Raw genomic sequence first — 27,973 nt, 5'->3', positions numbered from 1 at the left:
CACTTAATTATGAAACATCCACATTGAAATGCCACCTCATATGACACAAAACAAGGACCGCCAATTAAAATGCCTTACATCCATTTATTACAGTAAAGAAATACATATAGAAATTCACAAAAAAAATAAACAAAGCTGTTATTTCCAACAGTCGTTTGAGCATGAAATGCTGATGAAAAGAAAAATGCTCCCCTATTTTAAACCTAAAATCTGACTTGTTGCCCGCCGTTTCCCCTCTCCCGACACAGAGGTAGCTTTATGTTGTTTATAGTGTCCTCCGTGTCTGGTAACTTTCGCCATGTTGTAGTCAAGGATTTGTAGTCAGCTGGCAGGAAACCACAAGGCGGAATGACGTAAATTACTACTATCCGCTCCAGACCGGTTCACATGGCGATTTGGAACACAGACCAGGCTTTCCTCCGAGGTGGAAAGCCTGGTGACGTGAGGTTACTCATAGAGAGGCAGGGGAACTGGGAATTGGCTTATTATCAAATTGGGATATGAAGGGCTGTTCAAAAACTAAAAATATAAGGGAGTAGGCATGACAAATTAATCTGAATTGTTATTAGAAAGTTGTCATTCCATGTATATCTGAATAAGAACAAACTATTTATTTTGTGATTGAAATGATACCGATATCGTGATGCTTAACTTCTAATAAAAATATGAATGAAAAAAAAAAGAAAAAAGAAAGAAGAGTAGGAAAACAACCACGTCCACCCACTGCAGATGTTCTACTGTAGTTATGTTATACCAACATAGTCTACCATGGTTAGTTTTGCTGTATGGCATTTCATACCTTCTTGTATTGTTTTACTTCATCTATGCATGTGTTGCATTTTAAAATGGGGAGAAAAACTAAATACCGGTACACTGTACTCTACCATACTGTACAGATTGTAAAATAAATACAGCTTAATTCAATAAAACATGTCCTGCATTGTAGCTTTAAGGAGGGAAAAGGTATCATAGACAACTGTCTGCTCAACAAACATAATAATTAATATAATCTGAATCTGTGGGGCCCGAAGACGATGAGTTTTACGGGAGACCGGCTTCAAGGATGCTGCCGAGCAGAGCGCGGTCCTTCAGCGCGTTCTCCACATCCTTCTCCTCGATCTTCAGGAACACCTGGAGGTCAGGCGGACACGCACATGGAATGTCATTGTCATTTCCCAGCAGCCAACGGGATTGTAAAATGTAATAATACAGATACATCCCCACAAACAAAACAATCTCGAACCAAGTAAAGAAAAGCAAAATACAGCCGTAATTGCTAATATAACGATATTGAACCAATTATTTTATCCAAAAGCATCTTACTGTACGCATGCATGAATGTAACCACTCAAAACTGCCTGGAATTAGTGAACTAGACCAGAGTTGGCTCTGTACTTTTATTGGCCATCTACTTATTTGCCATTTTTTTTCATCCCCCCCCCCCCCACACACACACACAAAAGCTGGAAACCAAGATGCCTGCAGCGTTTGTGAAGACACTCGACACAAGACTGATCTATCCACGCCGCTACGTTGAGCTGTATTAGCCTGTAGTCAGTGTATACCTTGGTGAGGCGAGTCTCCTTGGCCTTCTTCAGAGCAAAGATTCCCCGGCTCTCCAGCAGCCCACAGAGGGACAGACACTCTCCCTGGCCCACTCCTCCAACCTGCCTCTTAGTGCACAGGCGGCTGTGCACCTCATGAAGCTGTAGGAAACAATAGAATAAAAGCAGAATGAGCTTAAGTAAAATATCAATAACACAGTAATACTTGCAAGTAAAAGTCCTACATTTGCGATCTCAAGTAAAAGTACTGTATTAAGTATTTATTTTAAAATATATTTCCATTTTTGAGTCACGATTCACTCAACTCACAATACGATTTAAAACACGATACTAGGTACGATACAATTTTCCAGACCTATCGAGCATTATATTTTTTGCAATACGGTGTTCTCTTACCAATACGGTAGCAAATACTGAACTCATTTTTTAATCAATTCTCTGACAAAGATTATGTATTTCTTCTTTAGTTGTCTTGTCTCGATTGTACCCTCTTGCGGTTTGCGTCGTACCAAAACCTAACATAACCTAATGCTATATCATTGACCTAAATGGCGTTATTTCAACAATGATAGTATGATTTCTTTTTTTTTTACTTTCATTAACGCATTACTCTACCTGAGTAACATCATCTTCTGATACTTTAATGTGTTGACATGAAATAATAATCCTGTACAGTCACTGTGCAGCGTTTTGTTTCATTAGCGCAATCGTGATTGTTGGTCCGCTGCTGCTGCTCGCTGAGGTTGAGCACACATGAACGCTAAAGATACCAAGGATTGGACAGTGATGTCACTGTTATGCTACGCAACACAGACTCGAGGCTGTTTATAAATCACAGTCACTGACGCGTCCACAGGCGATTCCTTGATATTTTCATTCGACAGAGTCAACTTTTCACCGCAGTTCGGAAAATCCTGGTGACTGTCGGGAAAACTTGGGATTCCCTTCTCGCGCACCAGTGGCACAGGACCGGTGGTTGGGAACCTCTGCCTTACACCAGGGGTTCTCAACCCGTGGGTCGCGACCCCTCGGGGGGTCGCCAAATTATTTTAGGGGGTCCCCAAATTATTTTCAAAAAAAAAATCACTCGGTGGCACGCTATGAGCTTGTAGATCTGCTATTTTTCAATAGCTAAATTATAACAATGCTTAAAACACCAAAAGGGGTTCCCGCCCAAAATGGTTTAAGGTTATTGTAGCAGTCAATTTATATTGGGGGTCGGGAGGGGGCGGGGGTCCCGAGACATTGCCAAAGCATTTCCGGGGGTCCCCGGCCAAAAACGTTGAGAACCCCTGCCTTACACCACTGATTTGACTAATATTAGAGTGAAGCATTGCCTACTGTGGGTCTCTCTCTCACCTTGCCCAGCGGGACCTCCTTGCTCGACCCAGTGCGTGTCAGCAGCAGCAGACAGCACACCAGCAGCTTCTGCTGCAGGGGAAGGCTCTCCCCCTCCCCTCCCCCCGTGGAGGACATGCGGTCGCCGTACACCTCAGACAGCACCCGGGCCACCTGTGGCACGCTCACCCTCATCACTGGAAAACAAACATTGATTTTTACATTTTATGACAAAGACAAAACAAACTCAAACTCTTTTGTTCCACTCCAGAGATTTGAGGTAAAAATGTTTGCTTAAAAATAAAATGCATACAGTATTCAAAGATCTGCTCAAATGTTCACGATCTGTCAAAAATAGCAGATCCACAAACTCATAGCGCAGCACAAAGTGACACGCTATGAGCTTGTACATCTGCTAGTTTTTGAATAGCCAAAGACATCTAAAATGACAGATGCTTTCCCGGTTTGAATGGGTTAAACCGTTAAAGGAAGCTGTGTGGTCACATGACTGTACCCACCTTTGCCATCAGATGTGGGCATGGCGGCATTTTTCCTCATGTCAGCTTCCACCATCTCCACCGCTCTCCTGTAATGTGATGGGAAGTTGTCAAAATACACCAAAAAACTAATTTCCTGTCAAGGACCCACAAATTGGCCACAGAACCCCACTTGACAAGACTTTGTGCCAGGTCAGGTGGTACACCCCCCCCCCCCCCCCAATGTATACACAACACAACGCCGATTGTGATGCTACATTAACAAATTTGGCTGGGCCCCACTTAGAGGACACCTTTATGCCTCAAACACTCACAACTTTCTAATGGGGGCAAATGTTACCTGCAAATATCCAGAGCTTTCCTGGCATCTCCCGACACGGCAGACACCTTCCTGGCACAGAACTGGACAGCTGCAGCATCCAGCATCCCTTCCCCTGACACCTGGCCGGAGGAAAACAAACACCATTAGTCATGGTTGCAACAAAATAAAAAGTGGTTACCGGCATGGATTAAAGTAAAATAACATCTCATGACTGAAAGGTGTCCTGGTGCCATTTCCTAAACATCACAATATGTAAAATGATGTTCTAATCCAAATGAAATCAGTCTAACAACTGTAATCCATGGAGGCATTCGTTCCCTGTAGTTACCTGTGTCAGTCTGTCCTGTACGATGGCAGTGAGCTCCTGACGGCTGTAGGGAGGGAAGTTGAGCAGCTGGGGGCGACAGCGAGGCAGCGCCTGCAGCCTGGGCAGGATGCGGTCAGTCAGATCCAAAGCGTTGGCAATGCCTGGGGAAAGAACACATCCACGTTACACAACAGAAACCCACTTGGACAACATACTGTCCAAATGTAATACATATTTCCACTGTATTGTTTGACGATTATCAATGACTTCTGGTAACTAAATAAATGGATATTATACGTGTATATATGTGCACGATGGTCACACCTCAGAACACATAAGCACACGAGAAAAAAGCTCTTACCAATGAGGCAGAGGCGGGACTTTGGCAGGTAGGGCCACTCAAAGATTGTATAAAGGACATCCTGGGCTTTACTGTCTAACTGGTCCATCTCATCCAACACAAGGAGCCTGGGAGAGTACAGAGAAAGGGAGAGAGAAAAACAATGGTTTTACTTATGTTTGACTAATAAACGTTGCTTAAAATTAAATCATGAAGAAAACAGTATATTTAGACCAATTTTCTCGAAGTAAACTAGAAATAGTGCTCTGTCTGTGGCTAGGTATACACCAATATCTGTCTTCACATCACAACGTTTTGGTAACTCGGACATCAGGCAACCGAAACATTTTTTTAAAGTGAAGACCGTGTGCGGGACTCCCCATTTGTGCTCTTCTCAAGTTCATTACTATGACACACCTGCCCATTTCAGTAGGTGTGCAAAAGGATTTTTTGTACCATCAACTAATAGCTGTCATTAATTGAAACCTTGGACTGCGTCTTCTCAGAAACGTTGCAATGTCCCGAGGGATATTAATGAAGTGGATGTGTAAGACTTTAGGGGAGGCACTCACACAGGGGGCCCGGAGCTGGTCAGGAGCTTCTGCAGCTTGGTGTCTGTGTGGCTGCCAGGAGCGCCCAATCTGTCGGCCAGGAGAGGGAAGATGGCGTGGGAGCTCCTCAGGGTCATACAGTTCACCACCACCGTCTTCACTGGTTTCAGCTCATCCTAAGGAACACAATGATACAATTAGGAGCGCAACAACTAAGTATGCAATATTGATTGCATTTTTGGGTAGGGAGTGGGACGGGCCTTAACTTCCCAGCCTGTTGAGAACTCTAGTCTAGACAAGCAAGGGACAAATAAATACCAAATAAAATCGTTGCTGTCGGGCAGAAACCTCGTATCTCTTTAATCTACGTTTTTGTGATCTTTCTTAAAATTAACGCCTTACTCGATCATACTACTTCACTGAAAAGCGTCAAAAGTTGCAGATCCACAAGCTCCAAACACCGCCTGAAGCGACACGTTTTGAGCTTGTAGATCTGCTACTTTTGAATTTCAATCCTGAAAAGATTTGGATACATGAGGTTTCCACTCGACAGCGACGGGAAAAAAAAAAAATCACACAATAGTAATTCGTTTAAAAAAAGGATATAAAAAAAGAAAAGAAAAATGAAGATGATCTTGTCCATATAATATTGCACAATGCACAGCCCTAGTCTAGACGTAATACTCAAGGCAAACAAAAGAAACAGTACAGATATTTTAATCCCTCTTTTTTTTAAAAGAACATTCTGAAGGCTACAACAGTGAACGCTCACCTTCATCTCCTTCAGAACACAGTTGAGGCAGGCCGTCTTGCCTGTGCCTGGGGCTCCAGAGATGTAGAGGCTGGAAGGAAGGGCCTTCAGCACCTGCTGTTCCAGGAAGGCCCGGATGGACGCTCGCTCAGTCTCCCTGGACAGCAGGCGCTCTGGGACCGCCGTGTGGAGGGCCTGCTTCACACCCTGGTACTTCGACCCTGGGGAAAAATGTATCAATAATCGGTGAATAAAGTTTGAAACTAAAACAAAATAGTTACTCTACTACTGTCAAATCATGAAGCCAAGTGTTTCCAGGCATCGAATATCAATCCCCTAAATGGTTATCATTCGGTGTAAATAATATGACTGTATTTTAGTGGTCTTATGAGCCAGATCAACCTGCCAAATTGTTGCTGTTAGGTGGAAACCTGTGTCTCTGCACTGAATGGACCATGATAGAAATAAGCTCTTGAACTTTAGTATTTTATTGTTTGACACCCCAGATATGTGGACAAATATTCGCATGCACATCAATAAAAACGTCAGTCATTCAAAGGATAAAAAGAGAACACAAAGAAGCCTTACTTTCAGAGAACAAGCTTTTGACCGGCGGCTTCTTCTCAGGACTCTGACAGGTGAGGCTTCCACTGAGAACCTCCTGGTGTCTGCTAGGCAGCGCTCTATGGGGGGGAGTGAGGGGCTGCTTGGGTGACAGAGGGCTCCCCAGGCCTCCTCTGTGTGATGATAATATAGTAGTGAATTTCATGGAGTTCTCATCGAGCACTAGTTTGCGCGGGGAGCCCAGCAACGTTGGTCTGCTCTGTTTGGGGGGTGAGCCCATCACATTGGCACTGAGGTTACATCCATTTTCATCTCCTTTTGAAGACACAAAAAGAACACAACAATTAGGTACAATAAAGTAATATAAACTTGTCTGGAGTACAGAGGCAAATATTGTACTTTTACTCCACTACAATTATTTGAAAACATTCATTACTTTGTAGATTTTGAATATCATTACAAAATACAAAACATACTTTAACCGCTTGAGCACTACATGTACTTAGGCTGCCATTTGAAAATATAATAGCCAGCTACAAGCTCATGTGTCCATTTGCACAGCACTGGATGCTTGTAGATCTGCTAGTTTCAAAAGATTTGTATTTGAACACTTGTGAAACGGGACATTCTGCATTAGTGCATTGCAGATTTGCAGTATTGATACTTTTACTTAAGTAAAACATTTCAGTAGTTTACTTCCACCACTGCAGTATTGTAAAAACTAAATTCACTTAGTAATACCTTTTAGCTGTGAGCAACAAATCAAACACTCATTGCTAATACTGCATTTGAGTAAATTAGGCTACTCACAGGACCACAATGGTAAACAAGCCCAGTTTTTCTTTTATCCTTTTAGCATCATTGCATAATCGTACCACTGTACCATTCTCTCAAGACAGTCAAACTATTAATTAAATACTCAATTATTTCTCAATGACCTTAATGAAAAACTGAGATAATAATGACATACCTGTACGTTTGCGAGGGCTGAGGGGTAGTCTTGTCGTCAGGCATTGTGACAGAGGATTGGCCTTCCGTGGAGACAGGGGTCCTAGCCGGAATGGGGCCATTGTTTTATTCGTAGACATTCTTGGAGAGAGGGGTCCTAGTAGCCGATCTTCGAATTGGATCCGTGTTTTAAGTTCTACCGGCGGTTGTTCCTCTGGCGGCGGGCTGCTCTTAGCCTTGCAGCTGGCTCTGATGGACTTACGTCTGGGGTATTGCAGAGTAGGCTGAGCCTGGCCCTTGGACCGTGTGTTGGGCATTTTCCTGTCAAAAGCTGATTGAATGACACAAAAACATTGTCATCGACTGTATTGACACAACAGTATGTATTCACGCGCTATCTTAAAGGCTTTAGCTGCCCGGGGCTTGAAAGGCCACCGCAAAAAACACTCACGAAAATATATTAAATGCAAACTAGATGAGGTTACTGATTTAAGTGTTGCTATTAAACACAACATTGTTATTAGGCCTATGCTTAAATGGACTGACCGAGAAGAGGAAACACCACTGCCTGTCCTGTATTGTTTATTCTGGCGCCAATAAATTAAAACTACAATCTGTCAATCCCGCCTCGACATTGGTTATAAATGTATAACTGGACATCATGATCATGACACACTAATGTACCTCCAATAAGCAGGACAGTTAAATAATGTTTACTTATTGCAATTTGTTATTGCAAAACACCAACAGCCACGAAATGCGGAGCCTCAAAGTTTCTCCTGAGATATTAGTTAAAAACCTCGAGGCTTCCAAACGGATACATATATCAAGAGAGTTGAAGAGAATGATTCTTACCAAATGTACCTTATTCGAAAACGAGGTAAATCTGCCAGGCGATCAAAGCAAAAATGATGAGAAATCCAGTGAATGTGTTCTTCTTTCTTTGCAGGCACAACAGTAGTAGTAGTACAAACTAGTAAACTTGCGCCAAATGCTTTGGAAACTCCTCCTCCCCGATCAGCTGGACTTCCGCCGTCTTCTGATTGGTGCATTGGATGACACTGTAGCTACTTTCTACATCTCCATTGGCTCAGCTTTCAGCGTGACGCTACGTGAGCGTAACCTACGTCACTCGTTTCTCACAAGTACAGTGTGGCGGGAGTTGTGATTATGTTTTGGCGGAATAGAATTTCCCGGGAACTTCAGCGTCCCTGCCTTGCCTTTTTGTACATTTAATTCTCTGCGTTTCAGATGATGGTACACGTAGGATCAATGTCAACTCTTTGTCTTCTAAAGACAGGCCACAGCACCACGCAAAACGTACCGACTTATCGGTCAAATCATTAACTCAAGTTACACTTGCAAAGACAGCTGCATAGCATGATTGAACAGAGGACTGTCTGTCTGCTTCCCTGGTGTGAATGTAGCAATACCAAACAAAGTAATTCAAATTTGTATTAGAGTTAAAAAAAAAGCCTGATTGGCTGAATTTCGGTCACATAACATTCAACATTTACTTTGTTTACCCAAGAGCTGAGACAGGGAGACTCCTGTTACTGAACAAACACTGTGTCTATTGCAATGATTACTATCAGAATATAGTGCTTTAACATTCTAACAAAACAGTCTTTATCACTTACCGTAAAATCTGAATCCCCCCCACCCCCTTTTTCCCTCACTGTATATGTTTATTTTCCCTTTTTACCTCCATTATGATTCCTGTTCTGTTCTTTGTCTATATAGAAGTGTCTATTTGTACGTCTCTAAATGTTTTGATGAATTGAACATGGTGGACCCTCTTGTAAACAAGTGTAATGCTTAATTGGGTCGTCCACTCACAGTTAACAGCCTTTGTATTGAGTTTGTGCTTGAAATGTACTGTAATTCTGCAAACTTAATAAATATTTCAATCAATCAATACCTTCCCCCTTTAGTGCAAGTAAGCTACAGCAATCGAGTAAAAATACAAAGTTACAGCAAGGAAGACAAACCAAAACCCAAGTACCCTTTTCCCCAAAGGCATATATTTATTTGAAATTATTTCAAATGATAAAAACATGGTTGATTAACATGAAATGACCACAGGGTATTTTGCTCTTACATCAGATAGGATGAAAATATGAGACAAATGTCGTGATTTGGTCACCTGTGCGGAACAAAATATAAATCATACATCCAAGATAGGAAACACGTTTTTGTACTACAGGCAATCAAGAGGCTCTCTCCATGTGTGAAAGATCACCACGGTTGGTTACCCCATGATACCCGTTAGTCAAATGGCTCTTTCCACTACAAAGTGTTAACCCAGAACCTTCCATAAACCGACTCGTCCCAGAAGCCATGAAGTTCTATGACCAGAACCACCCCTGAGGAGGGAGGTACATCATAAATAATGTGAAAATTGCACGTCTACAAGTCAAGCTTGTTAGACTTGCATGCTATTTTCACCATTTTAGGGGGGGAAAAAAACAAAAAAAGATATAAGTTCTCTCAAAGTGGGGTCTGGGGGACCTTATGCTGCTAGCAGATGTAAAATATGTACTAGGAGTCATATTATTTTTTAAATAATCTTGATCTACTTTTTATTTCTTGTAGTGGAAAAGAGCCAAAAAGCTGGTAGCTGGTGTTTATTTTCCTACAGTTATACATCCATGCAAAGTGCGCACACACACGCACACCCACCCACCCCTAGGGCCAAGCATACAGAGAAGTGCTAGAAAGATAACCTGTCTATCTGGCCATGGGACGAAGCCCATCCGAGTGGACCGTTGTTATAACTTTTTAATCATTTCTTATTTTCTATATTACAGCCTTTTTACAACATAAAAATAGATCAATAAGTATAACTATGATTAGCATATTCCTCCTCATACTTAAAGTAAATATACAATATTTATTGCATTTTCAAATAGAATCGTTTCCACTTTAGCTTTTTTTTTGTTGCTATAAAATAAATGCACTGGTACCGATAAGAGTGAAGACGTTTTTTAGTTTTTGTTGTGTAAGGCAAGGACCAGTCAGTTTCCATGGAGGACATCTTAAACTGACCCATGGCGTGTTCTCTTTCTGTATGCTTATGCAGTGCTCTACTTCAGTGGTTCTCAACTGGTGGGCCGTGAGAATATTGCAAGTGGGGCCCCTAAATAATTGGCAAAACACTACGATTTTAATGATATAACATTAATATTAAAAAAATTAAAGGCAAAATGCTTTTGAGATTTTCAAGTGGGGCCCTGCCCCTGACCCAGAAAAAGGTTGAGAACCACCGCTCTTCTTCACTACAATGTATTGACTGCAAAACTAAAGCATGGCATCACGTACGAAGAAACAAAGGAGAAGAAAATAAAAATAGAACATCATCCATCTGCTCCAACAGATCTGGCACTTAAGTGTTTCCTTTTTTTTGGTCAGTTGCTACCAATGAGAATCCTTACACATCATTCCTTGCATAGCTATGCGTTTAAAACAGAACCTATCTTTCTCACCAAACAGTCCTTAGAACAGTGGTTCTCAATTTATCTAGCATCACAATCAGTGTTTTATACTTCAGCTATTAAAAAATAGCAAATCTATAAACTCACAACGGGATGTCACACGTGAGTTTGTATTTCTTCCATTGAGGCAATTTGACAATTTTTGAAAAATGTTAACACAAATCCTCCTGTATGCTGGTCCATGGACGAAACCTCTTCAGGTCCTTGACATGAAAATGTTTTTTTTTTTTTGAGAACCACTGCCTGGGACTAAAATATTGTACAAAATCATACACATTTTCTGATCAACGCCTGTGGAAGAAGGATTTCACAGACATCAACAAGGTCCCTCATAAAGTCCAGAAATACAACACTGCACACTTCTAGTCTTACCATTGATTGGTTCATTGACTGGAACAAAAACCTTTTCCTTGGACACCACCTTGTGGTAAACACAGGAATCACTGCGCCTTTAACATAGCCTGAGTACCAGATTTTGTTTTATCAATGACATGTGGAAGTTGTTACACATGACGGTAATCCTGTTGGGGAGGGGGAAAAAATAATCCGTTACCCATTTATACATGACCATCCAGCATCCACAGGTGCCATCATGCACATTTTCATGATTTAGGAGTTAAGCTGCCAAACACCAATGGCATTATTATAATATATCATAATTAGACTAATAATAAAGATAGGAAATAGAAATGGATCCTCAGTGAATGTAAAAGCTAGCTTTCAAGGGTCCCCTCTCACAACTTGGTAAGCATTCAAGTAATCTTTGTCTATGTCGACAAAACCAAGTCGCCTATACGGTATGCGACATCAATGGAAAACTACTCATTCTGCTCTGCTCCGTTCACTCCATCTCATCCGTTTTTGGCACACTGGGAGAGGGAGGGAATTACATTCCACACACCTGCCCTCCTGGCACTGCTGGAATGACTATGACCAAACGAAAATAAAAATAAAAAAATCATATCCTCCATCCATATGCTCATATGTCAGCGAGTGTGAGTAGCCAATCATTGCATCATAAAAGTCCAAACATGGCACAAGTTTCCAATCATTAGTGTTAAAATGTCCTTTCCCCCGATGCTCCCCACAATCAATGCGTAACACCAGAACAAAAAAGAAAATGTAAAAATAAGTGGAAAAATCATGTTAACGTTATTCTGGAATATGCATCGAAAGAAAAACATGGAATGCATAACATTTTGGAAGTTTCAGAGTTGGTCCTACTATGTAGTGTCAACGCCACGCCTCTCCGTTCGTCCTGTGAGTAAAGACCGAGTGGTGACCACAATGCTCAAAACTTTGCTTTGCTTCTCAGTTCAAAGTGTTTTTTTTGTTTTGTTCTAGTATTACTAAGACAGTGCCTGTCATGTACTACTACAATGTAGTGTCAAACCTGGGTAGTTGCAATGCATTCGTCAAATGCTTCTGGCTGGTGCTTTAGTGTTGTGTAGTTTTAAGTGTGTCTCTGGTGTATGTGTTTGAGTGATACGAGGGCTTTGTGCCACTCCCCTGAACGTCGTCCATTCATTAGACTGATTTGAGTCATCAAGTCCTGCGGTTTCCTGAGTGTGGTTCACCTCCCCACCGGCGGAGCAGGAGGTGCTCCTCTTATCATTCCTAGAGGAAGGAGAAACCAGGGTTACACTATGTGACGTCAGTTTTGTCCTCGCTATAAAAAAAAAAACACGCTGGTGGCAAACATGAACTTGAGAACAGCATAAATTCCACACAGTTAAGACATTTACTGTCTGTCAATCAGCCTGCACTGCAATATGGGATGTTAAGTGCAAGACCGTATGATCTCAAGTGTTCTTAAAAGGAGTTCACCCCCAAAAAATGACTTATTTTCTATCTATATATAGGAATGTGACAAAAAAACATCCATGAATTCAAGGCTTCATGGGGAGATGAATTAGAAAATAAGTATTTGTTTTGGGTGAACTACTGCATTGACATTGCAATGATGATGATGAATGAAGACCTGTAAATGCGTCCTTTGGATTAAATTATGTCTATTTTAAGCATTTAGAAGTTACTGGCAAAATTGCCAAATGCTGTTTTCGCCAGTAACAAAATGTAATATAAAAACTGTTGATTTCCTGCTCTACATCTCTGCCTCCGTGTGAGATAAATAAGACAGATAATAGATAGGGTTCTGTTCTGGAATAGAACTTTAAAACAAGGGGCAATGAAACCTGATCAATAAATCAATGCACAACAGTGTCGCTTAGTTAAAAGAAGAGATCTACAACAAAACAAGCTTGTAGATCGGTTCTTTGGGGCAAGCGACAATGCAGTGAAATGATGTATGAATAATATAATTAAGCATGATTAAATTATCTCCTGTGTTTGCTTCATCAACATGCTCAGTCTTGAAGGCTTTCATTAGTATGAGTATGATTACGTCAAGTCAATGCTAATTATAAATTAGGTTCGTTTTTTTTTATCTACAAGGGCATTCGTGTTTAAATAAAGGCAGAATGTAAGGACACTGACTTCAGTGACTTGTACCTTTATTGTTTTTGCTGGGGTAAATCTTATTGAAATGCCTGTACTCCTCTGGAGGTGGAAGGTCTTCAATGGGGTGGAAGTTGAATTTGGACTCAAAATCATCTGTAGGACATAAATGTGGGAGAGTTCAGCAATAATGCTAAAATATACAGAGAATACTAAAAACAAAATGTCATTCACTTACTGCACTTACTTGCATTTTCATTTTGTACTGGTAGCAGACCTCTTTTAAACAGAGAAAGTAATCTAGGAACTGACTCACAGAGGAACTGGGAGGGCTCATTTGAATGTCTGCGGGGGGAAATTTGACTGCCATCGACTCCCATCACAACAGCCTGCATTGTGTCTTTGATATCAAAACAATACCATGTTGACTTTGGGTACCACCGTACCAGGGTAGGCATAGCTAAACAGGAGGCCTGAGGAGGGCAAATACATTCTAGTCCTAGTGCAATGGTTTACATTTTATTAATGATTTTTCAAATTGATGGATTTCAAAGTGTTGAATGGGTTGTGTCCAACGCAAATGTTGCTCCCCGGAACATTTTGCACATTTACAGAAAGGTTATTTCATAACCTGACCAGCCTATTCGGTAACTAATTCTGCATCTGGACATAAAACACCTTTTCAAAAGGCAGTTCTCTCTTAAAAAAAAACCTTCCATCAGTTATATTTCATTACACCCAGTGTCAATACAAAAGTAATATGAATAGGATTTTCAGCATTCAAATTCAAAAGTCTGTTACTTTTCAGGATTCAAATTCAACAATAACAAAAGTAGTAGATATACAAACTCTAAACGTGTTTCTTCGTATTGCGTTTCAAGCATATGGATCTGCTACTTTTGATGGTTTTGTGTGAGTATGATCAAGTAGGGCGTAAATCTTCGAAAAAACTAAAAAAGTAATAATATGGAAGATTATGGAAAGTTTCTGCCCGACAGTGGCGATATAATCGATATATATATATACAAATAATACACCCACTCACTCTCACCTATGATAGATTTGGAGGAGGAGTGTCCGTGTCCGTTGCGAATGGGAGGAGGTGGGGGCGGAGGTCCAGCAGGCGTGCGGGAGGACAAGGAGGAGGGAGGCGGAGGGGGCTTGCCTCCTCGGCTGTGCGACTCTGAGGAGGTACTGTGGGCTGCGGAGCTGTGGACTCGGTAGGGAGGTGGGGGAGGGGGCGGATCCCTGCTGCCGTTTCGAGACCCGGGATGAGGTACCTGGGGTGCTTCATGATCCAACACACACACACACACACACACACACACACACACACACACGCACACACAGAGAGATGGCTGAACTTCTAATCACACTAAACAATCAAATCATTCAATGATCGAAGGGACTCGATCACTGTTTTTCCACCCGTCATACATAACTTAAAAAAAAACAGCATGGCTGTATCACAGGCTTTTAAAAGTTCCAGGGAACTACGTATATGGTGACGTATGTGTCTCAAGTCTTCTCACTGTGCTGAGCACATCGGGTATGGACTAATATTTGTAATAAACGTCAGAGAGAGTTTTTCCTCTACATCTGGATCGGAAGTTCGGAACGTGGATCGATGACATGATAGCTGATCTCCGATTGGTGAACAGATTATGGATTGGGAACCGATAGTGAGCGCAAGGGCTTGTAGGGTTGGCGGGGGGGACTCTTTCTTTAGTGTGTTGTACTTGGTGGGTGCACTGTGCGCAGCAACCGGGAGCCAATGAAGGAAGGAGAAAATACACAGAATACACATTCATACGGTGTGTACGAAATTAAGAATTAATGAAGAATTAAGAAGACACCGAGCCCCGAACTGTTGTTCCCAATGAGCAGGTTGATGCCTTGCATGGCTGCCTCTGCCGTTGGTGTGTGAATGGTTGAATCTAATGCACATGAAGGGCTTAAAATAAACTATTGAAATAGAAATGCAGACCATTAAAGTTTCAAAGGGAAATAGTTAATAGTTAGGGAATAGTTAATTAATTTTTCTTTTTTCCCCCACTTTGTGACCCACCGTTTAACCTTCTCCACTTTGTAATGTGAGCCAACCTTTTCCTTGAATTCAGTTAGGCTCTCTCGCGCTCTCTCACAGCCCTTTGGGAAGGTAAACAAGGCATTTGAAATCCAATGACGCTCTAATGCCCATCGTCTCTCATTCATCCGTGGTAATGTGTCACAGTGACATGCACACAACACAAGAAAGACAGCATGCAGATATATTTACATTTAAATTGATTTCCTCATTTTCTTATGAATCATAAAAAGGTGTGAAAGAGAGGTCAGAGAAATACCAGCATGAACTTACAAAGATGGGGGTAAAGCAGAGACAGGGAGAGAAAGAGGAATGCTGGAATATTCCAGAGGGCTTCTGGAATGTAGAGAAACCAGGAGGCCTCGTGGCGAAGCACGCCATCGTCCAATGACAACACGGAGCTTCAGAAAACAAGTGCCTTCCTGTTTCATACTCTCGCTCTCTGAATTCAAATGAAGAAGCTCCGTTGCAAAACGCTACACATGAATATTCATGACCTACGCATATACCATGTGTTATTGAAGAAAGGATTATCAATATTTTCTAGACCGATGGATTGGATTTTTTGAAAGAAAGCTTCATTAGATTTGAATCATTTGATCAGATTTTTTGTTTGAGTGGTTGTCCAATTTTTGCTTTCAACTTCAGCCAAGTGGAAGCACAGCAGATTTTACCTAACCAAATCTAAACACGCATGCCAAGACGTAAACTAGCTATTCAATGTACCGTGGTCAGTGATACAAACTGTAACTTTTGGGGATTGTACACTACAGCCTTTTCATTTATTATAGGGGGAAAATAGTTGAAAATGTCAGAAATAACATGTTTTCCTCTATACAGAGCTGATGTATATTAAACTGGGTCGAGTACCTACAGTATTATGCAACGGTCAATAAGAAGATTTTGGATGAGGAGGAGATAAATAGGTTACAGAAATGTCACAATTCCAACCTATTACAAACAAAGACCCCACCCAGCCAGTGCAGTAATTTTAGAATAAGGCAAGGTGTGATCAACATGACCTTTCAGTCTGCTAACACAGGGCCAATGTTTGTGAGGTAGTGTTTGTCTCTTGGGCTTAAAATTGGAACCGGGCCACACAGAGTTGAGAAATAATGCTTGTTAAAACTTGCGCGTTGCCTTGTGTCAACATTCCTGGTGCTCACACGGGAAGGTTAACCAGCTACAGCGTGTTAGCATACCTGCTCTGCGACCAGGAGGCTCCCGGGCGGGTGGTGGTGGTCTGTTGCCCTGCAGGGGAGACGGCGAGGGGGGCGGAGGTGGCGCGTGGCTACGTGCGTGGCTGCTGCTCGCCGACGTGTTCTTCTTGTGCAGGGAGTTGTGTCTCTGGGGCAGCTCCGGAGCCCCGTCCACGTGGTGGGGCGGCCCGTTGGAGACGCCGCCGCCCGATGGGTGTCTGTACGGCGGGGGAGGGGGAGGAGCCGTGGAGCCGCCGGTGGGCGGCCTGCTGGAAGGCGACGGCTTCGTAGACGGAGGCGGCATGGAACTGGGCGGAGCGGGGCCCCTGCTGGGCGTCGGTGGGAGGGGCTTCTCTCGGCTGTGGTGGTGGGAGGAGGAGGATGGCGGAGGGGGGGCTTTGGGGTTAGGGGTGTTGCTGCGGTTGCCTCGGTTGAAGGGCGGCGGAGGGGGCGGGGCCGAGGTGCTGTGCTTCATCCCCCCCCCTATGCTGGACGAGGAGTGGGAGGATCCGGTGCTCTGTGGACGAGAGAGGTCTGGGAGAGAGGGCCGGTGGTGGTGGGACCTCTGGTGCTCCGGAGGCGAGGGCTTGTCGGGCGGCGAGGGCGAGGCGGAGCGGCCTGTAGGTGGGCGGGGGGCAGCGGGCCGGGATCCCGGGGGTCTCAGGGCTGACCTACCCACTGAACCTCCTGAACTGTGGCTGTCTGTGGAGTGACACACACACACACACACACACACACACACACACACACACACACACACACACACACACACACACACACACACACACACACACACACACACACACACACACACACACACACACACACACACACACACACACACACACACACACACACACACACACACACACACACACAGGTTAGAGCCACGTAGCATATCGTCTGTCGGGCAGAAACCTCCTCATATCTCCATGTTTTAACTTTTTTTCGGAATTAATACCCTATTTGATACTACACTACTACAGCGTCACACTAAAGTATCAAAAGTAACAGATCCAGTAGTAGATCTGCTACTTTTGAATTTGAATGCTGAAAAGAAACCGTTTGACATGAGGTTTCCACCCAACAGAGATGATGTGCACACAAAACCAATAAAGAAATGTACAATTTAGGCATTTAGCAGACACTCTTAATCCAGAGCTATTTACAGAAAGCAAGAACACCACATGGTAATACATAAAATACATAAAAATGGTCATCAAGGATCATAAGCAAACTTAGAACCTAACATCCGTCTAACAGTAGAATAACTGTACAATGAATGAACCTATGAGTATAACAATTATAGAGTGCTATAAAAGTGCTATCTAAATAGTGACACGTGTGCACAACGACCTCTCAAAATCCTTAGGCTAATCAGGTTAGACTCTCTGATTAGCTCCCTGTAGCTGTACAAAACCCTGGTGCTGGTGAACCAAACATATGAATGTGGGGCTGTATTCCACACTGTATAAAAGACGTAATTTCCCGTCATCTCATTTATACTTGACAAAGACCACACCGTCGAAACGTTGTATTAATTTTTGCCTGCTGTGTCACTGAATAAAATGTTTTTTTGAGCATCTTAAAAGTGAGTTGCGACTTGCGACTCGAGCCCCTGCTTTGTTCTATGTCGGCTGTTTTAACAGTTTGGCTCAACACTAAAGATGGAGGATGTGCGTTACACATCTAATTTTGAGTGTATTCTCATGGTCCAGCAATATGGGCGAGCCACACTTTGCCACTATAAGCTTCTTGGCCTATCCTGCAACAACCCTGACAATACCACATCTACCGGTACTCTACCAAACTCATACAACAACATGGTCAATACACCATCTACAGTACCCTACCTAACTCCTGCAACAACCTTGACAATGCCACATCTACTCTACCCAACTCAATTTCCCACTCAAAGTATATCTTCCATGCTCCCCCATATTTTTCCATAACTCATTTCAGTAAACAATATGAGCTCAGGCCCCAACTTGCGTTTCTGAACCTTTAACCCCTTTAAAGTACAGTTGCAACCTGAGATCCCTGGCCCAAGATCTTCTGGCAGCGGTTCAAACAAACCGTAGAGCCCAAAGGTCACTGTGACTTTACTGTTGTAGCTCTAATGGCCTGCCCAAGGAAGAGCAGGCTGGCCTACTCCCTGCCAAGTTTTTCCTTATTAGCTTGCTGAGCCTTGCTATTTATTTTTGCTCTGCTTACTACTTGTTTTTTCATTTATTCCTGTTGTGTTACTTTCTAACACTGGTTTAAATTAAGTCAAGACAATTGAAAACAGATCAGCCATGCATGGGAGCGGGCCACGCTCATATATTCTGGACTTGTCCTAAAATTCAGAAATACTGGCAGGATATCCACTCCACCTTGGAGACCATTCTGTGTTTTGAGATACCTCCGACTTGTTCCTTCTTACTGCTCGGAAATATCCCTGATGAGTTTCTAATACATGATAAATATTTAATCAAGATCCTCTTAGCGACAAGTAAGAAAGCGATCACACGACGCTGGTACCAACAGGACCCACCAACGAAAGAACATTGGATGGACATTACTGAGGAACTGTATGTTATGGAAAAACTAACATTCATACTTAGACTACAAAAGGATAAGTTCTATAAAATGTGGGAAAAGTGGGATCTCTTCTCTCAGCCTAGTGATAATGCAATAGGATTTCAATGAATGTATCTTGTAATATGAAAAATGCAGCTTTGTCTTTTGTTTTTTTGTTGGTTTTGTCTTCCTCTTTTTGTTCTTTTTTGCACATTTTTGTCTTTTGGTTTTTGGTTTTGTCTGTTTTTTCTTCAATAAAAATTAAGTGAAAAAAAAGAAATGCTATAAAAATAAGATTATTATTATGCATTTATTCCTTTTTATACCTTAAAAAGTTCGAATACAATTCATAGTCCAAACTTATCTTAGTGTACATTTATTACAGTAGAATATTGTATGAGGACTTTGTACTTTTATTTTGCATAGGACAACATAAATATTAGCTAGAATATTGTTATGCACGCCTCATGGCAATGTGCATGATTAGCTTCCTTTAGAAAAGTGGTGGACCACTTCACCACTTTTCAACCTATCTTCATATAATTGGTTAATTAATAGCGCCTTTATCCAAGGCTCTTTACATAGATTGTGCATTACATTCACCCATTCACACACAGATGGCGGCGGAAACCATGCAAGGCACCAACCAGCACATCAGGAGCAATTAGGGGTTCAGTGTCTTGCTCAAGGACACTTTGGTGGTGTACACACAAGGACGTATTTTGAGTTACCTGGGCAAGTATTTAGATGATCTGCCCTTTTTGCCACACGGAGATGGCGTTTTGGGGGACGTAACGGCTAATTTTGAAACCACCTTCCAGAGTGGGAAAGTTTGGAGACGCGGCTTTCTCGTCTCCGTGTGTATAGCAAATGCCGCCTAATTTGCTGAAACGGTGATGTCATAGTCCCCTCGCCCCCTCCAAACTAACTAGTGTTAATGGTTTATTTCACCATAACCACTTACATATAAGTATCACAGCTATTTTATATTTGCACATAATGTCTATAATTCTCTTCTACAAAAATAGCCGATCTGCAGCCCGCATGCATGAGCTTGTAGATGAGCTATTTTTGGAGAACAGATATAAATTATGGTGATTACCAATCTGGAAAGACAAGAAAAAAACGGATGATCTTCTACATTATTGTTACTATTAAATGGTGTAGTATAGAATAGATTAGTATATAGGCTATACAAGTTAGGTCGCGCTGTCTGTCCGTTCCTCTCAGGCAGGTCTGACTGCAGTGCACACTGCACAGCACGCAAAGTGCTTCGTCTTCTTGGGTGGAAATTAAACATTCTTTGTGTAACTTCAAAACGGCTTTGCATTGAGAGACCCCAGGTAGGATAAACACATTGTTTACTGTCCATATTCCTCTATAAACGGCCTGTTTTCACTGTTTCCAATTGCTCTTTTTTTATACTTTTGTATAGCCTATGTGCAATGTTTAGCGCTGTGCAGGCAGCAGGTGGAATCAATCTAAACGAGCAATTATCTGACATTCAGAGGTGTTGTGCACCAGCGAATATATATTCAATCTCCAAAGTCAAACTCATAAGTTCACAATGTATCATGCCGCCCTTGTGAGCTTTAAGATGATCTGAGAGAGAGAGAAGGGGTGGGAGAGAGCTGCTACACACAGCTACTCGTTCGCAATGCATCCATTTCCAATAATGCCCGCCTGAATGTGTGAATCACTTACCTTGTGCTTGCTGCTCGTTTTCAGAAGAATTAATCCAAGGTTTGTCATATTATGGTTTAAAGTAGGCATAAACTTTAGCTGGACAGTCAGTGTGTGCAGAGTGAGAAGCAGCACTGCTCTGCAGCCTCTGCTGATTACATTGATATGACCTAGATATGTCATATGCACATCTGACTGGCAAGATAATTAGTTATTTGGCAACACCTGTGTGAAATACCAATAGTATAATTTATAAAATGCTTTCATATAGCCTACTCTTAGTCTTAGAATAAGCTTTTTCTTTTTTTTTGGGTGGCCACACAAAGCTCCCTATAGGAGTGGTTGCACCACTCAAAAAGCAGATAAGAGTTTGATCTAGATCAACCTTTTTTGTTTTCACATATTGATCAAGACAGCCGTTACAGAAACAGTTATAACAGGTGGATATAATGAAATAATAAGACTAATAATAGAATAATGTGCATTAACCTCCAACTGGTCTCAGTTTTGGCACACCTCCTTGAAAAAGGCCTCCCATTGGCATTGGTCCTCCTGCTCCAAAACCACCACCTCCTCCACCTCCTCCTCCGCCGCCTCCTCCACCGCTTCCTCCTCCACCGCTTCCTCCTCCACCTGAATCTAGAGACGTTGAAAATAAAAAATAAAAAGCAGTGCAAATATTTAAAATATATCATTGAAAAGCCTACAGTAAATACAGTTATATTTAAATATAAATAAAGTTAATTTGCATGTAGAGAAATGTGTGGCAACATATGAGTTGTATGTTTGCAGGTCTGAAATGTGCATGTGTGTGTGTGAGAGAGAGAGAGAGAGAGAGACCTCTCTAAAAACGGGTAGCTTCTCTGAACCTGGTGCAACTCACTCTCTATAATCGGAGCACTTCTGTCATTGATGGCAGCAACTTTCTTGAGTTTGGCTCCTTTGCAGATGTCTCCCAGCAAGGCCCCTCTGCTTTTGCCGTCATCTCGGTTCAGCTTAGGTGCGGTGGTGTTTGCCTATAGGAAGATGTGATCAAAAGGTAAATTAAAATTCCACATGGCCTAACTGCAAATTGTAACTCAATGCAACTGTAAATGTGTAGTCTAATGTACAATATGGTCTACTTTTCATAATATAGTGTATTGCGATATGATGTGAGAGTGCTGTCTAGCCAACACCAACTCAGGACTCCTGAATCGTTGCCCTCCACACTCAACAAGTCACTAAGACACATTCCTGGCTATCAATCATTCATAACCAGGTGTTTCTGGCTGACAATAATAAAATAGCAATGAATTATTATAATCACTTTTATTGTTCAAGGTTCAGTTTAAAAATAAATAATTAACTTTCCAACAGAACCATAGATGTGATGATAGCATGTTTATGGTGGAACAATGATTTGACAACATATAAACATACATATATTCCACTATTAGCTAAACAACGGAAATTATAGTAGTCAACTCTACAAACTTTGTATTTGTATTTTTTTATGATTGTACAGTTGTGTTATTAACCTGGTTGAAGGTGGGGGGAGGGGGTGGTCCTGGGGGAGGAGGGGGAGGGGGAGGAATTGGCATGGTGTCCCTCTGTTGGCACCACTGGTCGGTGTGGCAGTTGGTTCACCTTCTCTAATCAAAAGACACACACAGACTCCTGCAAAACAAAATGTAAAAAACTTTAGCAAGTCTTTTGAAGTTTGTCTAGTTTTAATTGACTAAATATAAGACTTTAGTCAACTAAACCTATAGTTGATTTAGTAAACTAAAATTGATGTTGGAGGACCTTGGTAATGTCGTAACGTAATGCCCGATTTGTAGACCGGCTACCAAAAATAGCCGGTTACAACGCGTAGATTGGCTATTTTTCGGAGTGCGACTCGTGCACACAACCACTCATAAAATTACTTTTCTCAGTTCTAACTTCTAATTCCTAATCTTTATCTAGTATCTAGCTGGCTGATCAGCAAATCAAATGGTCTGGTGCATTTTGAAGTGTACCCAAAATCAGAAAAGGCTAAATAAATAATCCAGTGGGCAGCTCTGAAAAGAATAGAAACTGTTTCAATAAGTATATCCAATCCACTTTATTTATTATGTATGAAGCACATTTAAAACAACAGGGTAGTATATAGACATAAGCAAGTGTAAAACCTTCAGTGATGTGGTCAGAAACACAACACTCAGGAAAGAAACAGGGACATTTAGCTCCATTTGTAAGATGAACAAGGGCCTTGTGTCAGAAAACAAAACAGAAAACGAAGACAGCACATATAGACCTTGTTAAAAGAGGCACATTATGCTGAGAGTATGGACAAACAAGTAAAGAAAATGTAAATTATGCTCATTCCACAGTCACACCACAGTGGGTGCATTGGCAATTTAAACCCCCCAGACATTCTTGTTAGAGGAAACCTGTTGCTGTAGTGGCTCCTTCAATACATTTATCATGTTGTCCCAAATTCTCAACATTGTCTGTCTGACTACTACTGTAACACTGCTTGAGGATTTTCAATGATAACATTCAAAAGTTTTAAATTACTCCGCCATCAGAAATGTGGCCACCACATATTGGGTGTTGGGATATGTGTCCACCACGTATTGGGTATTGGGATGCACTATCAATCATAAATAATGTTTGTTTTGTCCTACTGTCATTCAGACAGTTCTAAGGAGCGTTGTTTTAATAAAGCAAAGTAAATATTAATAAAAAATAAAACACACCTGCAGTATTATTAAACAGATTTTTAATCCAAAATAGCTTTGAACTTGTATCCGGACCAGAGACAATCAACATGAATTGTATTCCATAGTACAGAACAGATAGTCACCTCCATGTTTAATGTACCATCCTATTTCTCATTGTCCAGGCTTGGGACAGAACTGCCGTCAACTTGGAGTCATGATGAATGTCTCCTTGCTGGCTCTCCAATTGTAACTAGTAACTACAGAGCACCAATTGCAATTGTTATTGTCCCCACTGATTCAAACCAAGTGTTGCTTTGTAGATAGTTTTTGGTTAATGTCAGTGCTCAAGGAATTATCAGAAGCCATTATCACTGCCATGAACAACATTCATGAATAGGGCGATAGGATAGCATATCTAATGTTGGCACTGGCAGCACATCAGTCAACACTGCATGCTATGCAGACACCACTGTTTGTGATACATCTGGAAATAAACTCTGGTCCATCATTTCTACACTTGAGTTGTTTAGTGGATTGGATAATTGCACTCTCACACAGCATTAAGGAAAAAACAACACATATTGGCAATTTTCATATTTGTCAGTTTTTTTGGAACTCAGTAGCGGGTGGAAGATCCAAAAGCAGCCGCAACAGCTTGGCGGCACCTCCTCATGCTGTTCACCAACCTAGCCACGTTTTGCTGTGGGATGGCATCCCATTCCTCAGGTTTTGTTGCAACTTGCAAGTCATCCAAGGTGGTTCTGTTGGTCACTCTAGCTCTAGCACATACAGCATGCCCAAGCTGATCCCACAAGTGTTCAATTGGGTTGAGGTCTACTCTGGACTCAAGGCAGGCCATTCCATTCTCTCCACTCCCAAATTCTTGAGGTACTCGGTGATGATCCTGGCTCTGTGGGGGGCGACCGTTGTCATCCTGGACGATGGCGTTAGGCCCCAGATTCTGAAGATATGTGATCGCCACTGGCTCCAGAATCTCATCCTGATATCTATTGAGATTGCCTTCAATGATAACAAGTTCTGTCTTGACTGTGAGAGAGATACTGCCCCATACCATACCAAGTGTTGGGCTGCGTAATTGCGTATGGATCTTCCAGACGCTACCGAGTTCCCCAAAACTGAGTGTCAAATTAATAAAGTGTAAAAATGGCTAATGTGTTGTTTTTTGTTTTTATTATTACTGTGTGAGAGTGCAATCATCCACTCCACTAAGCAACTCAAAGCAAGGGTGAATACCAACCACTTGCCATTTTGGCAAATACGCACATGATAAGCTCTGTTGCTCATTCCACAAACGACCGATCCTTACAAGCTATACCTTGTTGTAAAGGTGACTACTCAACGATTAAGATGATATAAAATACAATACCAATTGGTATTATTAAAGTGGAGAAATAAATGGACCAAATATGGCTCTTGTGGAAGTCCCTATAGGTCTCCCGGCCTCCCACCCCCCCCCCCCCCCCCCCATCTAGGTGTGCCCTGGGATTTTTTGGCTATGAAAAGTGTGCCTTGGCAGAACAAAGGTTGGGAAACACTGCTGTAGGATGTAGTCTGATACATTTTGGGGTCAAAAGTGTAAAGAGGTCAAAGGTCAAATTCACCATAGTCATGGTCAAATTGACAATTGTGACACCTCAGGAATGGAGACGGAACAGGAGATGTTGTGGCGGGCAGGGTTTGCACTCCCAGGTGCGTTTTAATCACATGCCATGACAGCCATTTCCAACTCAGCTGTAAATATATGTAATGGATAAATAATATGTATCCAGTCCACCGCTGTGAGGAAATTTGGTGCAGACTTGGAAAGTGGGCACAAGTAAGCACCTGTGTTTATGTCAACTGTATACACACTTCACAATACACCTTGGGCAAGAGTGTCTTGCATTTAGGTATAAAAGAGCAAGCTAACAATCAAGTTAGTTGCTCGCTCTTTATCAGAAAACAGGTCATTAGCCGACTTGTGGGACAACATTTACAATGATTTTAATTGTCATTCGAAAACAGGATCATTCAGTCACTGTAGCAGTTACAGTCAATATTACCCTACCCAGATAGGGTATAACAAGGTCTGGGGGACTCTGGGTGAATGTTTAGTGAAATATTGACTGAAGTTGTTCAACTGAGATGTGATAGTCACTGTTAAAGTATGTCCGATTCAAAAGGTGTTTGTGTAGCAGCATTGACATAATTTAAAATTAATAGCACTCTCTCAGATGGAGACAAAACATATATATTTTGGTATATACTTTCATGGATAAAGGGCTCCAAACTTTTACCCTTCTTAAAAATTGTAACAATATATGCAAAGCCATTCTAAATCTGTCATCTCTGATTGAGGTCACCGATTCTCCCCAAACCAGTTAGCCGTCTGGGCCCATTGTTGATATGGCACGTTAAGCTGGCTTCTAACCCCACCCTCACCCTTCTTCACTCTTCCACTCCAACAGGCTGCCTGGTTTAAGTGTTAGAGCAGGTTTTCACAGAGGAGAAAAAAACTAATGGAATGTCACTGAGCAAGCTCGCCAGTGAGAGAGGACTACAACAAACGGAAACGCACCGCAGGGGAGACAGAAACTGAGAGCAGAGTTTGTCATCTCTTCTCTGCGTTGAAAATATTCAAGTTCCACTGCTGGGTATAACTTGGATCGAAGACGAGTCAAAACCACAAACCCAAGTATAGCTGAAAAACAAAGTGCTTGTAGCCATCGTGGTGGACAAATACATCAAAATAACCAAGTTTAGGTTCCGAGTACCATCATCTTGTAGTTACTGTTGTTCAGCTAATATGTTCCATGTTCCAAACAAAAACAACCACCATCATCATCATGAATGGTAAATGGTGCATTTATATAGCACCTTTTATCCAAGGCGCTTTACATAGATTGTGCATCAATTCACCCATTCACACACACATTCACACACTGATGGCAGCTGAAACCATGCAACGCACCAACCAGCACATCAGGAGCAATTTGGGGTTCAGTGTCTTGCTCAAGGACACTTCGACACCAACTCTGGGGGAGCCCGGGTTCAAATAGGTTACCAGCATCCAGCCACTCTACCTTTGAGCCACCGCCACCGCCTCACCATCACTAAAGACGAGTCAGAAATCGGGGCATCATGGCATGTTTGGTGGGATTATTTGATGTTCTATCTAGTTGACAAAATCATGCCAATGTGACAATTTTGTGATAATGATGATAATAATAATACCCTGTTGAATCTATGACTAGAGGTTAGGTCAGCGTTGAAGACTGTGTTATAACTAACTTACCACACAAAAGGTTCAGCCTACTTTTCATCCTAAAATATGGACCATTGTTTTACCACTGCAGAAGCAGAGATGAACCAATATTAATTTGACTAATGCTTTTTTTCCCTTAATACAAGTAATGTGATGTCTCAATTTAAGTAGGTCATGATTGCCATGGTTAGCTAGCTTCCTTTTAGGTCTCTATAGATATAGTTGGCAAATAATCAATGAGAGAAAATGTCCCCCTTTGGGGGGAAAGCTGGAAGCTGAAACACAGCCAAGTGGGGAAGGGGGCGGTCATTGAGGAAGTTTTGTGGAAGTAAAATAGGTAGGGAAAAGGCCTATTTATCTATATTTTTCAAAAACTACGAGTTTAATGTTGCCCAAACAAACAAGGTGTTGTTTAAAATGATCATATGATAGCCATTAGCTAATTGTATCACTGCCAGGATCCACGAGATTGTATCACCAATAACACTTGTTGAACATAAACAGCTAAGACTTAAGCCATAATTTGAAGATGCCAAAGAAATATGCAAAAATAATTAAACTATGAATATGTCGTTTATGATGTACAATGGCAGGAAGAGTTATTTTAACTCAGAAAGGTGGGAAAATTGAAAACATAGATCTAGTTACACTCTCTAGGATTTTGTCGTAGATACAAACAGGCAAACCTTCAGTTAACCTTAAAGCACACATACAGGCCCAGAAGGCGAATTCGTGCCCTTAGAATGAACATGTCCATTCTAGCATGCAACAGTATTAGCCACATTATAACTTAAATAATAGGATCAACAACTCACCCTGTCTCGAAGAGGATCGCAAGTCTTGTCCTCCCAAAACAACATGAATGGAAAGTGCTGCTGTGGCAAATCTTTACCTAAAAAGCAGTTCCTCTAAAAGCTTGACAAAAATATACGAGAGGGTGTCTTATCAAGAGACTGCGATGTTTGGAACGTTCCACACGTTGTTAAATCTAATAAAAACAACAAAACAACAACGTTAGCACCAAAGTCCTGAAGTTAGCAGAGCTAACGTTAGCTTGGTTGCTAGTAGTTAGCCGCTGCTAGTTGGAAGGTGTTTACTAATGCCAGCTGTCAGTGTCAGCGGCCACTGACTGTCCGCTTGTCGATGTAAACAGGACTTCCTCCTCCTTGCTAATAATGTTGTCATGTATAAAAACACCACAACAACTACTATAACTTGATCGACAAGATGTCGTTACGCTGCCGACAACAAACTTTCACCTGCTCGCTCGTCCAGCAAGCAGCAAAAACGGTCGGCAGGGAGAGACTCCCGTTTATCGTTGGTTGGTTCTCGGAAACCCGGAAATGGGCCGGCC

General features: G+C 41.8%; 2 protein-coding genes across 3 annotated transcripts; both read right to left on the bottom strand.

The window, feature by feature from the left end:
- Positions 1–64: 64 nt before the first annotated feature.
- cdc6 (cell division cycle 6 homolog) lies at positions 65–8,229 on the bottom strand. Of its 2 annotated transcripts, none has more exons than XM_079498706.1 (12): positions 8,048–8,229; positions 7,206–7,514; positions 6,260–6,550; positions 5,693–5,892; positions 4,942–5,096; positions 4,391–4,497; positions 4,051–4,190; positions 3,741–3,841; positions 3,422–3,489; positions 2,925–3,100; positions 1,566–1,706; positions 65–1,131 (listed from the first exon to the last, which is right to left on the bottom strand). In XM_079498706.1, exons 2-12 carry the CDS (start codon positions 7,498–7,500, stop codon positions 1,042–1,044), a joined length of 1,764 nt encoding a protein of 587 aa, XP_079354832.1. In that variant the 5' UTR covers positions 7,501–7,514; positions 8,048–8,229; the 3' UTR covers positions 65–1,041. The 2 variants fall into 2 exon arrangements, with proteins under 2 accessions (XP_079354832.1, XP_079354831.1); XM_079498705.1 differs by having other exon boundaries at positions 8,039–8,228.
- Positions 8,230–9,185: 956 nt separating this feature from the next.
- wipf2a (WAS/WASL interacting protein family, member 2a) lies at positions 9,186–27,970 on the bottom strand. Its single transcript, XM_079499658.1, has 8 exons — positions 27,435–27,970; positions 22,185–22,323; positions 21,548–21,680; positions 21,154–21,303; positions 16,423–17,121; positions 14,186–14,422; positions 13,189–13,290; positions 9,186–12,294 (listed from the first exon to the last, which is right to left on the bottom strand). Exons 2-8 carry the CDS (start codon positions 22,245–22,247, stop codon positions 12,251–12,253), a joined length of 1,428 nt encoding a protein of 475 aa, XP_079355784.1. The 5' UTR covers positions 22,248–22,323; positions 27,435–27,970; the 3' UTR covers positions 9,186–12,250.
- Positions 27,971–27,973: the final 3 nt, after the last annotated feature.

This window comes from Electrona antarctica, assembly GCF_951216825.1.
Source record: "Electrona antarctica genome assembly, chromosome: 4".
Taxonomy (NCBI): domain Eukaryota; kingdom Metazoa; phylum Chordata; class Actinopteri; order Myctophiformes; family Myctophidae; genus Electrona; species Electrona antarctica.
The sequence above is the reverse complement of the archived record's forward strand: the minus strand, read 5'-3'. Positions and strand labels throughout refer to the sequence as shown.